The sequence below is a fragment of the Hyla sarda genome, chromosome 10, assembly GCF_029499605.1.
Source record: "Hyla sarda isolate aHylSar1 chromosome 10, aHylSar1.hap1, whole genome shotgun sequence".
NCBI classification, from domain to species: Eukaryota; Metazoa; Chordata; class Amphibia; order Anura; family Hylidae; genus Hyla; species Hyla sarda.
The window spans coordinates 73,279,132-73,294,279 of NC_079198.1; the positions used below are offsets into that span (position 1 = coordinate 73,279,132).

At 44.6% G+C, this 15,148-nt stretch overlaps 1 protein-coding gene across 4 annotated transcripts in view; it reads right to left on the reverse strand.

Annotated features, from left to right (window-relative positions):
* CEP164 (centrosomal protein 164) overlaps positions 1–15,148 on the reverse strand; it is a 150,495-nt gene that overhangs the window by 40,852 nt on the left and 94,495 nt on the right. For all 4 annotated transcript variants that reach the window (XM_056542784.1, XM_056542786.1, XM_056542785.1 and 1 more), the window contains 9 exons: positions 12,994–13,071; positions 10,230–10,328; positions 9,576–9,698; positions 8,777–8,920; positions 8,582–8,665; positions 8,315–8,383; positions 5,656–5,819; positions 5,428–5,569; positions 1,273–1,343 (listed from right to left, as the gene is read on the reverse strand). In XM_056542784.1, coding sequence (XP_056398759.1) covers positions 1,273–1,343; positions 5,428–5,569; positions 5,656–5,819; positions 8,315–8,383; positions 8,582–8,665; positions 8,777–8,920; positions 9,576–9,698; positions 10,230–10,328; positions 12,994–13,071 — 974 coding nt within the window. The remainder of the gene's footprint in view (positions 1–1,272; positions 1,344–5,427; positions 5,570–5,655; positions 5,820–8,314; positions 8,384–8,581; positions 8,666–8,776; positions 8,921–9,575; positions 9,699–10,229; positions 10,329–12,993; positions 13,072–15,148) is intronic.

Sequence of the window (15,148 nt, forward strand, 5' to 3'; positions counted from 1 at the left end):
GTCAGATGTCACTTGTGATTAAGTGGATGATTGTGTTAACCAATTGATGACGGCAGATGGGTTGCTGGTCGAGACACGACCGCTAGCTGATACCGGGAGCTCAGGCCTCTCGCTGCGACTCCTGCTGCCACTTGGTACTAGTCTGCTGCGACCTCTGCCTGAGCCTGATGAATTTAGGCCTCTGCCACTCCTCTGTGCATGTCCTGGCACTTCTCTGCCTGACATAATTAGTGTGTATATGAGGGGAGGACAATACGCTCTACTACGCTTAAAACAGTATTTGTCTACAACACCAGCAGGTGTGTACTTTTGGCTGGTCTTTCACAGTAACTAGGCCCTTAAGAGTTTAACAGGAACAAAATGGTACACCACGTAGATGTACGTACGTGGTATGCACTTATGAGGGGAGTACAATATACTCCACTATGCGTAAAACAGTGTTTGTCTAGAACAGCAGCAGGTATGTACTTTTGTCTGGCCTTTGAAAGTAACTAGGCCCGCAAGAGTTTAACAACAACAAAATGGTACACCACCTATGTACGCACAGGATACACTTAATAGAGGACAATACACTCCACTACTCAACCTGTATTAGGCACTAATAGCAGGCGATTATGGATTTAAATGCTCTGCTCACCCTAACTGGCTGGCTACTATTAGCTTTTCAATTGTTGTACACACCAGTGCTGCAGCACACAGTCACTGTGTACTACACCCAAAATTGTGCTTCTAGGCTGGATTTGGGCTTGAGGTGAATCGCTGCTGTAAAAATGCTTTTCTGTGCAACACACACTGCTCTCTGTCCTTCTCTCTCTCTGCAACAGAACGCTGGAATGGCTGGCCACAAGATGACTGCCGATAATACAGGGCTGTGACATCACAGAGGTGGCTGGCTGCTGATAAGCTGCATGCTGCATGTGATTCAGGGTCATGCCGCCTACCCATGTTCCTGCCTTCCCAGCGTTCCTTGCCCCATGTCCTGACATGTGGAACCGCCATCTTAGATGCCCTGGAGCCTGGACCGCACTAAATGGAGTTTAATGAAGCGATTCATGAGATCGAATCGCGGTAATATTCAGATTCGTTCCAAAGTGAATTTTTCCGGATTTGGATTTGTCAGATTTGATTCGCTCATCCCTAACTGTAATGTTTGATGTTCATTCTTATCTGTACCCCCAAAACTGAGTGCTATATAAATATTATAATTCTTATTGGCAATGTATTTATACCATTATTTATAACAATTGGCAATATATCTGGAACCTAACTTACTCGTCAATACTGGAGTCCAGTCCAGCAACATGTACAGGAGTTGAAAATGCTTTTGGAAGCTCTGTATGATACTGTTAAAGAGGGAAGGTTAAAGAAAAAGCAAAAAAAACAATCAGTGCTATAAACAACAGTATTATATTTCTATGCTGGAGAACAAAATAGAGTTTTTTTATGCTTACCGTAAAATCTCTCTCTCGTAGCCTTCATTGGGGGACACCTTACAGATGGGTATATGCTCTTGCCACTAGGAAAAAAAAAGTCGCCTCATCCCTGGCAGGATATACCCGCCCACCTGCAGTGAGGTAATCATTTTTGTCACAAAGCAATAGGAGAAGCCAACAAGAAACGTCCGAAGGACCCTAGAAAGGAATCCCGGATAAACAGCCGAAGAACCGGAAAAAGTAATCCAGAAAAAAGATGAAGAAATGGGTGGGTGCGGTGTCCCCCAATGAAGGCTATGAAAGTCGCTCTTTATTGGGAGACACCTTACAGATGGGATGTACCAAAGCAGTCCCCTAGGGTGGGAAAAACCAACCACCAGAGAAAAGGAGTCAGTCCCGAGACTGAAATCCTGAGTCCACAAGGCCAGCGGACGGGCCCCCAGGCCCAGAAATCGAGCTCCTGGAAGATCCCCCGTCCATGGAGGTGGACTAGGATGCAAAGGAAGGGACCATCCTTTGAAGACTCAAGACATCCGGATCGTCCTTTGTAGACTGAAGACCCTCAGTCCCTATAGAGAGACCAGAAAGGGTCAACCAGAAAGCCAGATGGGCAGAAACCATCCCGGAAGCAGATCGGAAAAAGTCCCAGGAACACAACAGGGAGAGCACTGTACGCCTGATCTCCACAGGAGGTGGAGACCAGAAACCACAGGAAAAAAAGACTGAATCTGCTCCCGAGAGGTCTGGTGCAGAGAACAAAGAACAGAACAGCTGCAGACCCAAAAAACCCTGAACAAGGGGCCCGCCCATGACCTGAATGCCCTCTAACTCGGGAGGACCTTGACCCAAAGGATAAAAGTAGTGGAAAGGGGGAATCCCAGATATCAGAGAGACCGACCTGGAAAAAGGAGATGTCTGAGCCATCTGGAAACTGGACCCATAATGGAAGACTCACACCCGAACAGACGTTCGCTAAAAACTTCACGGATGGCAAACGTCCATGTCGAAAAATGAAGAAGTGAAGTAGTGCAGTACATAAAGACCACCCCACCTAATGGGATCGCGGAGGAGTTTGGGTCGGATCACTACACATGCCTGAAACCTTAACCATCACCAAGGCCCAAAGAACCGGAAGAGCCGTCTGAAAGGAAGGCACACCACAACATCCTAGGACAGAGTCCAAGCCAATGAGACAAACCAGTATTGGACCCCCAGAGCACTCTGAAGAAACAACCCACCAGAACGGAAACAGAGGGGGAAACAAATGAGAACCCAGCTGGGACTCTGGGCACAGGAAGGTAACTCCAGAAGACTATGGAGTGAGTGCAGTACAAACTGACACAAACAAAAGGGAATGAAGAACACACCCTTCCAAGGAGATTGCTCCGAGGGAAGACAAAAGCAATAGTAGGACCCGAACAACAGACGTTGGCTAGACCAGCTGATGCTGGACATACAAGAGGACATAAGCTCCTCCCACCAGAGGAGAGAGCCAAGGCTGTGTGAGCAGCAGCAGATAACCATAAAACATAAAAAGAGTCAGGCTGCAATGGTGAACAGTAAGCACACAAGCCTAGACAGCAAAAAACCCCACCTATAGAGCAGCAACATCGAGATGGCAACATCTTGGCGGCAGAAAAAACTCAACAAAATAGTCCTCCTAATGGAGGGAAAACAAGGATGGACGAGAGAAAACATAGGTACTGACTCATGCCAAGTACCCTGAAATGCTGCCCCACAGCCACGGGACAGGTACTGGGTGGATGTAGCCACCAGGCCCAGCGACAACCCATCGCCGTCTGGAAGAGCCACGTGTCCCCAGAGGGATGGAAATCCTTCAAACTGGAGCTGTACAAAAATACAAGATGCGTTGAGAGCCATTTCAGACGGTTACGAAGGCAACAGAGAAGGTGCCGGAGCTACTCCGGACCGAAAACCCCGGAAAAGTACCTGGAGGCATAGGAAGGGGCTGAAGTGACTTTGACACCCCAGCAGGCCCCAGGCCAGAACAGAGGTGCTCAACCGCCGCAGAACTGCGGAAACAAAATCACCGGAAGCCCCGAGGCACGCCCCACCAAACAGAAGGAAAGGTGTCACCCATGGTGACATGGGTACCTCACGACAGAAGTGGGGTACCAAGACTGCAGACACAAATAAAGCCACAGGCATCCAAAGGACCGGCAGGCAGGGTGGCATGCCTCTAGCAGACCTACATTGCAACCTTAGAAAGGGAAACAGAGTGATGCTGCTGTTGCCGAGAAAGTCCCTAGGACCTGCAGAAGAAAACCCAAACCCCATCTCTTAAAGGTGCTAGACACCAAGGCTGCAGACGCAGACTCAGGAGATGAAGAATGTATGTGGAGCAGGAAACATGCAGACACAGTCTGACCTAAAGGTAGAAGAAGTCCCAAGAACCCACAGATACACACATTGCGGGACTACACCTGGAAAGAGATACACCGGACTACAGCCACGGCATCGGCAGAAACGGGGGAGGTGACCTGGCGGATTAGAAAACCATGCAGACAGTGTCTGGCTATGTGGATTAGGGATAATGGCGGTGCCGGGTCCAGCAAACTGAAACACATAGTGAAAGTAGGGAACCCTGCAAACCAGTATGTGATGCGTTGGATAAGGCCCAAGAAGTAGCACGGGGCGACTCACTCGAAACGACCACTTGGCAGTGGGTTACCTGAACTACCGTCCACGGTGTGGAAGGTGTATGGTAGTTGACCCGACGTAGTAGTAAGCCATGCGGACAACCGTCTGGCTGACCGGTATAGGAGTCCTTAGCGCAACGGGCTAACCCCATGCAAACTCCCACAGAAAGCGGGTTACCAGAGTGCGGCCTATCCAACGGGCGACCTGGTGGTGTAGAAGACCCAACAGACGAAGGACTGTCCAACTGGCATCAATCCTGTGTACCTGTAGGGACCCTCCTCCAGATCCCTCACCCAGCAGTGAGGTACGGGAAACTTGGCTATGTCCGCAGCAGCCCTGAGGTTAGAGACCGATGGCGGCGGAAACCGTGCAGACAACAGTCTGGCTGAACAATAACACCGCCAGGTGCTTTTTTAAAAATGGAACAGTCAGATAGGCGATAACTGAGCCCCTTTGTCAAAGGTGGGAGGACGGGGAGGCCTAGAAACCCCGCCCCCTGGGAGATAGAGGGAGGAAGAGGGAGGCAGAGGAGCCGTGGAATGCATTCCTGTCAACCTGTATAGGGTCCGTAGGACACGCTGGGTCAGTTCTACATATACCGCACACAGTAGTGGGGTACCGGAACTCCAGCCGCAGATACATCAGCCGTCTGACTTGTGACAGGGGGCAGAGGAAACCATGCAGACCACTGTCTGACTTACTGGTATGGATCCAGAGTAGACAACAAGTCATTCCGTCAGGCATCCCGCACAGTTGTGAGGTACCAGAACTCCAGCCGCAGATACATCAGCGGTGTGATGTGTGACAGGCGGTGTAGGAAACCATGCAGACCACTGTCTGGCTTACAGGTATTGGTCCATTGTAGACAACGTGACACTCCATCGGAACCTCGCACAGTAGTGGAGAACCAGAACTCCAACCGCAGATACAACAGCCTTGTGATGTGTGACAGATGGTGTAGGAAACCACGCAGACCACCTGAACCCCTACCTGAAAAAGGGAAACAAAAGGGAGTAAAGAATCTAACTAGCTCCCAGTCCTGTGTCTTGCTTCCTGCTGACACTAGCTAAAACTGATGACCTCACTGCAGGTGGGCGGGTATATCCTGCCAGGGAGGAGCTGATTTTTTTTTTCCCTAGTGTCAGCGCCTCCTAGTGGCAAAAGCATATACTCATCTATAAGGTGTCCCCCAATGAAGAGTGACCGAGAAAGATCGTATGTAAGAATCTACATGTTAACATGATTACAAAAAGGCAGAATAGATGAGTCTGAATAACTTGGGCACAAATAATAAATGTATGCAGAAATCAACATTGGCTGGAAACATGCTTACAGGAGAGGAAATGGCATGGACAGGGCTGTTTGATTTTGTCAGATCTTCTAGGCGAAGTTCTGTCTCCGCTGGATTAACTGTTCCCTCTTTTTTCAACTCCTTTAGGTCCTCGCGTTTCCACTTTACTTTTTCCTCCAAGCCACTGTGAAGATTAAATTTGTTAAATGTAGTACCATAACAACAATACTTGCCGATGTTTTTATTTTTTACGGAGAAAACCGTTCTTACTTTGCCATTTTCTGAAGATTGCTGTACCGGCTTTGGAGAACCTCTATTTGAGCTTCCACCTCTGACTTCCGGTCTTGTACTTCCTCAAGTTCCTTTTGTTTTAGTTGCAATAATTCACTAAGTTGTCTCTGCTCCTTTACTCCGGTTTCCCGATCCTTAAGACTCTATGAAGTGTAAAGAACAATATTTAAAGGGAATCTGCCAGCTGCAATTCCTTTCCAAACTTCTGACATTGTCTCATAGCTGTTAGATCAAGGAAACACATGTTAACGTTTATATATCTTTTTGTGCTTCCATAATGTAGAAAAATGCTTTTATTCTTTGGTGCAAAGTGTCAATAGGCATTCCCCAGCCCCTGAAGTGCTGATGGCTGGAACGCCCCCTCGACCCCCTTCCATCCCTGTCTCTGCCTGATTGACAGTCAGGGCTCATCCTCGAAACCTTATTCCTGAGCTGTACATACAAATTGTGGCCCACATTTATCATTGCAGCGCAAGTGAAGCCTTTTTTTTACACCTTTTTTTGTGTGCTGATAATGTGTAGGAGCACCAAATTTATTAAAAGGTAAAAGAGCTTTGATAAATTTTGTGCAGGTCACATTTTCTGAAATTTCTGTCTACACATACACCAAAAAGCTACACCTTGTCTGGGCTGGTGTAGTTTTAGAGACTTTTCAGTGGCTTTGCGCATTATTTTGCTCCTTTTTACAAAAAGGGGCAATGATAAATCCCTTCCATATCATGTCTATTGCCAAAATCAGTGGATTGCAACTCAAAATCAGCAGAAAGGTGTAAACAAAAAGGGGCAAAAAAAGGCGCCAAAAACCCTGCTTGCCCCTTTTTTGTCTATAGACAATGATTAATGTGGGCCTGTGTGTATATGAGAGATTCCAGTCCTTAGCACTTCAGGGGCTTTGGAACACCTCTTTGACACTTTGCACAGGAGGATAAAAACATTTTTTTTGTTTTAGAAGCACATACAGATATTGGAAAGGTACGACCTGTCTCCTTGTCCTAACAGCTATCTAACATGGTCAGCAGTTTGGAACAAAAATTGCAGCTGACAGGTTCCCTTTAAATGTCTTAGTGAGATACAAAGGATGTAGATGCTGTTATTTCCTACAGGTATTTAAAATTGTATCAACTGGAGAGCTGAAAAGGGGTAACACAAACAATATATGCCATCATAGTCTGATTGTGTGTATGTATGTATGTATGTATGTATGTGTGTGTATATATATATATATATATATATATATACATGTGTGTGTGTGTATGTATATATGTGTATGTTCCACAATAACGTCCAAAACGGCTAAAAATATTAACATGAAACTTGGCACACATGTTACTTATATGTCAACAACAAACATAGGATAGGTGATTTAACCCTTACTCACCCCCATTTGCCAGGGTCAGGGTTTTTGTTTAAAGTCCCATACAAGTCTATGGGAAATATATGTTACTTCATAACTTCCAAACGGCTGAAGATATTTCGATAATACTTGGTCACATGTTACTTATATGACCACTTAAAATATAGGATCGTTAATTTAACCCTTAACTACTCCCATTTCTGAGCGTCTGGGTTTTTGTTTAAAGTCCCATTCAAATCAATGGGAAATGTATGTTCCCACATAACTTCCGTACGGCTGAAGATATGTACACATACTACGGGTCGAGATAGGAGGTCGGGACAGGAGGTCGGGACAGGAGGTCGGGATAGGAGGTCGGGGTAGGAGGATGGGATAGGAGGACGGGATAGGAGGACTGGATAAGAGGACGGGATAGGAGGACGGGATAGGAGGACGGGATAGGAGGTCGGGATAGGAGGTCGGGATAGGAGGTCGGGATAGGAGGTCGGGATAGGAGGTCGGGATAGAAGGTCGGGTATGAGGACGGGATATGACAACAATATATGAGGACGGGATATGAAATCAAAAGCTTCCTCTGTTGATTTTCCTCCACAACAAGGATTGGGAAGGAAAAACCGGGCAACGCCGGGTACTCAGCTAGTTTTATATATAATCGGCAGAGCAGCTTTGAATGCGACAAGCCATCAATAATATTAAAAACTTTGGGGAGCTTGGGACTTGGGATTAGCGTAGGTCTCGCACCATCTTGAGAAACCTTGGCGTTGGTGTGCGGGCTCTGGTGTGTCCTTCATATAAGGATACACTGGCGAATGTCTCAATTTTAACATCAGTGTTGAGGGATAGCCAATGTCATTGTATACATCTACCACAGTAGTGCACCCATATTCCTGTATTGACTTTAGTGGTTACAATCATTTAAAAAAAGACAAAAAACTTTTGACTTGTCCCAGCAACATGATCGCACCAAGTCTCGATTCTGAGCCCCACTATGATCTCTAGTTACAAGCCAGGGAAGTCACTTGAATGTCCGTCCGGCTGCCAGATCCCGGCTGGCTGTGTAAACTCATATAGCAAAAAGGTCGGATTTGATTGACAACTGGGAAGTGAGCTGCACATTGCCGCAAAGTATCCCGCCTTGTAGTTAGCGATCACTGCGGGTCTCAGGAAAGAGACCAGGAGCTATCAAATTTTTGACATGCCTGGGAAACATGTCAAAAGTTAATGTTTAAATTACAGTTACGCTTTAACACTACTGAAGATGTTTTACTCATATCTGATATATACTTTAGCTTTTTTCTCTAGCTTCTTTTCTTGAACTTCAAGTTCCTCTCTTTTTTGTGCCAAAGCTTCTTCCTAAAAGGAAAAACATATCATATGTATCACCAAATAATGAAACTATCCACACGACCTGACATTTTGAGTCGGTTCACACAAGGCAAGTAGAGATCAAATAACAGTGTCCCAATTTGGGTCTCGCTTCCCAGATTCTAACTCTCTTAAGGCAAAAACTGTCCAAGTGTTACAATTGCTAATGACTAGGCAGTATGTTACCTGGCTGTCTAAATGACCCGTCTGTATTAATATCTGTTTTCTTCTGATCTCCAGGTTTTGCTCTAAATCCTGTAACTTGTTCTCCTAAATAAAGAATTAACACAAAAAAATTAAGATATTGCAGTCTATGTTTATAATCTCCATGAACAAGAAATTTAAGTCAAATGCCCAAAATGGCAAATGGTGTACTATTACCTGTTCCTGGTAGCTGCGCTGCCTTTCTTCCAGACGCCTCTCCTGCTCTTGGCGCTGGATTTCAAGCTCCTGTTCATTCAGTTGCATTATCTTGCTCAACTCTTCTTTTAATTTTTCCAGCATTTGGGACCTTTGGGTCTGCTCCTTAATGTAGGCAAAGAAAGAATATCCAGCTAAATCCATATGTGAGCAGAGCAGTATCTGCATGGAGTTTGTATGTTCTACCTGTGTCTGCAAAGGTTTTGTGGGTTTTCATGTTTTGGTTGATTTTAAGTTTATTAAATTAGATTTACTGTAGTTCTGCGTGTACGAAATAAGGAGACTTAAACTGTGGATTCTATGGTGGGAAGGACCCTTTGTGCTAGAATATGCCATATGTTAAAGGATAATAAATAAATATATCATGGACATAGAATGAATATAAGCCACATGTAATCCATTTGCCATGTGGACATTGTTAAAAAAAATATCCTCTAAAGACTGCTGCAAGAAATATTTTATTAACATGGAAGTTGATCTATATCTTTGTCTGTTGTCTGCTGTGGTGAGGCAATAGCTATTCCAATTAGGTTAGGTTTCCACACAGGTTTTTGAGCTAAATCCAGAAGTGGATCCAGTAGGAAGGAGAAGTATGCATTCTTCCTTTATATTTTATATTCCTTTTGAATACACTTCTGGCTTTGGCTCAAAAACTGCAGTGGCAGTCTTCTAAAAAAATAAATAAAAAAAAAAGGCACAAAAAAACCCGTGTGGAAACCTAGACTAAAGATAATAGTGCATATATAAATACACCACCTACCTCCTTCTCCAGCTGATTCCACATCTTCTCCAATGCATGTTCATGTTCCTCTTTCATATGCTCCAATTTTCGTTCATGGTCTCTCTGCAAGGCCTCGCGCTTTTCTTGCAAGAGGTCCTTCATCTAAACAGGAAGTTGGAAACGGGATTGAAGGGGTATTCCAAACACAAAAAACATCCTCTACCCACAGAACAGGGCAGTGTTTTCCAAACAGCTGTTGCAAAACTACAACTCGCAGCATGCCCTGACAGCCTTTGCACTATACTGTAGGGGGGCGCCACTAGACAGGAAATCAGTGCATGTACTTCACTTATACAGGGGTTTTACCACTGAAATTGCCACTCTGATTGGTTGGATCTTCCAGCCATTCACATGACCCATGGTCTGGACTACGGATCCACACTCTCTGCAAGTGTATGTATTGTATTGTTTCAAGTAACAATGAACCAGGAAAGAGCATTGTATGTTGTAACACACACACACATTTTATATATATATATATATATATATATATATATATATATATATATATATATATATAAATATATATATATATATTTTTTTTTTTTTCACATAAACTTAAGAAACCAAGTATCAACAATTTAATAAATTCTGACATGTTCTTGCATTATTACAATTAAAGTTATATAATACCTGTGTTTCAAAGTCCAACACTTGGGTCATTTTCTTGTTAGCAAGATACAATTCACCCGGTGTTGCAGAATCCTCTTTTTTCTGCAAGTCAGAAACTTCCTGAAACAGTAAAAAAATAAATAAATAATGTATTAGACTTGAATTTTTGTCTTTGTATTGTATTTAAAGCGCACCTGTCAGATGCCACAAAAAATAAATGAATGAATAAATAATATGTCACTCAGTAATCCTGACCATGTACATCTAATTTGTATGCCTCTATCACCAATATTTATTATAAAATACCTCTTTTCATTAGCTCACAATGTAAGAAATGCTCTCAAGGGAAGGGGGCGTGTCCTCCCTTGTGGTGGGAGGAGATTGGTGTCTCTGCTCATACAGCCTTGTACATGAGTCATCTCTTGTCTATGACTTATGGACAAGCCTGATGCTGTTGCAGGACTGATTAGTGTCCTAGTAGGTATAGAGACCCCCTAGTGGTGGGATTTCTTTATTAAAGGAGAACTCCAGAATACAAAAATTGTCCCCCATACTGCCGGCAGTAAAAAAAAAAAAAAAATAGATACATACCTTCCTTTGCTCCCCCGGTAACCCACTCCGGTCTCCGCCATGATCCTCTTCCTTGTTGCCGGTGGTCGGCGAGTCCTACTGCACTCAGCCAATCACTGGCCGCAGCGAAGTCCCGACTCGGCCGGCGATAGGCTGAGCGGCAGTGTGACGTTTTCGGCCCCAGCAGCAGGTGCTGGTGTAGTGAAGAATTTTGTGTCTCGAAGCGTTCCCACACTGCCGCTCAGCCTATCGCCGGCCGAGTCGGGACTTTGCTGCAGGCCGGTGATTGGCTGAGCCCAGTATGACTCGCCGAACACCGGCAACCAGGAAGAGGATCGTGGTGGAGACCGGAGCCGGGTTACCGGAGGCACCGGGGGAGCGAAGGAAGGTATGTATCTATTTTTCTTTGGGGGATATTTTTTGTATTCTGGAGTTCTCCTTTAAATATACAAACATTTTTAAACAATCAACAAACTAATTTTCACCAGTAACAATGTAACGCCCCCCCACTGTGCCACAAGTGGCAGCCGGCCAGGCCGGCAGAATGGGGCAAAACTGACACTTAGAGAGAGTGCCAGACACAGCAATGCTGATAATGGTGTTTATTACAAAGGTGCAAACAGAGTCTAATAAACAAGCAATGAATCAGGAACAACATTTTTTTTTTTTTTTCAAATTCCCCTACTATTATTCTGAGAAATATCCACAAGCTCTATACTAATATTGTTAGTACCGTGCCCAGTCCAATGCTCCTCTATATGGATATTTATTGGACTTGGCCTGCACTACACACCACTCAACTGCGTCTGTCAATCATAGAGGATGGACAGGGATCATACAGAGGACCCCTAAGGTTGTATACATAATTGAGAGGATTCCTAATGGTCTGAGCATGTAAAATAAATATTTGGAATTATAGCTAATGATAGTATGCGAGTTGGCACAGAAGAGAGATCTATTCTGAATCAGGGTCTTGACTCTTATATACTTTTATTTCAGTTTAGAATAGTTGGTGACAGAATATCTATAAATTTGTTGTGTATGTCATTTTATTTAAAAAATTACATTTATAATTTATACTTAATAAATGACTTGTCTTCTCTATTGTAGCAACATATATTTTATTTCTAACACCTTCCCAATAGGCAGCTTTATTGGAGGTATACACTTCCTTCCTGTATAGTAAACACAGCAGGGTGTGGGTGCTTTATGGCAGCGGAACAAATGAATAATAAAAGACGGAAATCTCATAGACAATCTGCAGGAAGTGATGTAATACAGCCCCTCCCCTAGAGACCCCAGAGATGCACTATCTGTGTGTATAGTGTGGCTATCCTGCCTCTTTGCACCGCGGTATTGGTGCATGTTTGATACATGTGTTTAAAAACTCCCGGTGTACACACTAAACATATCCATAGATCCTATTTGGCCACTCTTCGGGTTGTTATTAGGGTTTATGTAAATTTGCTGGATAAAATGGCTTATGCTACTGCACTTGACTTTGGAGATACAACATAGACCGGCAGTGCATGGTTTTCTAACATAGAAGTCTATGTATGATGGATGCCATTAAAGGGGTGCTCCGGCCCTAAGACATCTTATCCCCTATCCTAAGGATAGGGGATAAGATGTCTGATCTTGGGGGTCCCGACGCTGGGGACCCCCACAATCTGTCATTGCGCACCCACCTTTGTGAGCTCTCCGCTGGAGGCTCCGAGTGTGAAGCGTGACTACCACAGGGCCGGAGTATTGTGACGTGATGACTCCGCCCCCGTGTGATGTCACTCCCCCTCCCATAGACTTGCATTGAGGGGGCGGGAAGTGACAATCACAAGGGGGCGGAGTTGTGATGTCACGATACTCCGGCCCTATAGTCGTGACCCTTCAGACACGGAGTAAACATTGCTCTGTGCAGCTACCACAGGTGGGTGTCTGCATGAGAGATTGTGGGGGTCCCCAGCGGCGGGACCCCCGAGATCAGACATCTTATCCCCTATCCTTTGGATAGGGGATAAGATGTCTTAGGGCCGGAGTACCCCTTTAAGTAGCAGCTCTGAAAGCTGTACAACGGACATATACATTGGAGAGTTACTCCAATGTCTAATGCCGGTATTCACTGTACAACACAAATCTACCTACAAATATAGATTAAATAAACAATCAAAGAGTAGCAGAGAAGCAGGCAAAATAAACAAAACCCAAGTGCCATCCAGACCTTGTGATGTTTCTCCAGAACTTCTGCTTTTAGCTGCTCCAGATTCGCCAAATGCTTTTTCTCCAAAGATTCGAGAACCTGTATAAAGAGCAAAAAAAGAAGAGAAGTTCTCAGAGTTCTACTTCACTTTCCATAGCAAATATAAATGGTACAAAACAGTCGCAATATGATGCTATATACCCCAGTGATTCACGTGGTGTCTATATCCTGGGTCAATAGGTAACAGCCTTGACTGCTCTCTATTTTTACTCTCTAGGCCTCAAATAGAGTAAACTGAAACAACACTGAAACATCTAAATGCTTTATATTATCCACTGTGGATCAGCATTTTCCAATGCTTCCAAACATTCATTAATCTAAAAATTTAATGAGAATTAATACTTTGGTGGTGTTTCCCTAACATAACAGAACACATTTAACAAAAAAGTGGTGGGCTCTGCAGTACCTCTTCTATTAACCAAAGCTGAATGCAGCCTCCCTGGGTTTAGTCATACTCCTTTACATGCACAACCACCCACCAACCTCTAGCTCCCTACCAGTAAGGCTATGTTCATATCTGTTCTAAAAAAGGTACCATACATTTAATGGTCACCATAGGTTACACTACAAACCAAAAAATGATAAGCACAAGTAGTGTGATGTGACACAAAATGTGAAAAAAGAAAGGTGAGTAGGGATGCTATGTAATGTCAGGTCATAGATGTTAAATAGATGCCACCTGCGGACCAGCAACAGCACATTCATTATTTCGGGGGATGAGAGGGATAGCCAGCTTCCCCCACTTCTCCGCTGATGGGAGGGACATCTAGCCTCCTTCACCCTTTTGCTGCCCCTCGTGCGGAACTTAGACACGAGGGGTACCCGCGGACAAAATAAGTCATAAAATTACTTATTTTCATAATGGCGCGTGCTTACCTTTATACTAATGCAATACTTAATCCACTTGTACCATTATCCCCCCCCCCCCTCCATCTTAATCCCCTTGTGCCATTATTATCTGATATGGCAAAAGGGGATCAGAGGGAGGAGGAATAATGGCAAAAGGGGATCAGAGGGAGGAGGTATAATGGCATAAGAGCATTAAAGGACAACTGCAGTGGTGCACATTTATATATGCCCGGGCCTCCAAAATAAACAAAGTAAACTCATACATACCTTCCTACGAGCCCCCGTTGGTCTGGCAGAGGCCTTACGGTCCGGCAGTGCTGACGTCATTCCACTTCCTGGGGACGAGGACGCCGCAGAGCCATCGGCGTATCACCGGCCGTAGCGATGTCCCGCCCCGGCCTGTGATAGGCTGAGCCCACTGTCATGTAAGGAGCTCTGGTCGGCTTCTTACATGACAGTGGGCTCAGCCTATCACAGGCCGGGGTGGGACATTGTTGCGGCCGGTGATATGCTGACGGCTCTGCGGCATCCCCGTCCCCAGGAAGTGGAATGACGTCAGCACTGCCGGGCCGTGAGGCCTGTGCCGGACCAACGGGGGCTCGTAGGAAGGTATATATAAGTTTATTTCGTTTATTTTTTAGGCCCGGGCACGGGCATATATAAATGTTTACCACTGCAGTTGTCCTTTAAAGGGGTACTCCCATGGAAAACTTTTTTTTTTTTTTTAAATCAACTGGTGCCAGAAAGTTAAACAGATTTGTAAATTACTTCTATTGAAAAATCTTAATCCTTCCAGTACTTTTTAGGGGCTGTATACTACGGAGGAAATACTTTTCTTTTTGGATTTCTCTTCTGTCACGACCACAGTGCTCTCTGCTGACCTCTGCTGTTCATTTTAAGAACTGTCCACTGCAGGAGAAAATCCCCTTAGCAAACATATGCTAAAATGGACAGCAGAGGTCAGCAGAGAGCACTGCGGTCGTGACAGAAGAGAAATCCAAAAAGAAAAGTATTTCCTCCGTAGTATACAGCCCCTAAAAAGTACTGGAAGGATTAAGATTTTTCAATAGAAGTAATTTACAAATCTGTTTAACTTTCTTGCACCAGTTGATTTAAAAAAAAAGTTTTCCATGGGAGTACCCCTTTAAGGTGGAGAGGGGAGGGGGGAGGGGGTTAATGGCACAAAGGGATTCAGATGGAGGGGGGGATAATGATCACCCCCCATATTAATCCCCTTTTGCCATTATCAACCCCCCCCCCCATCTTA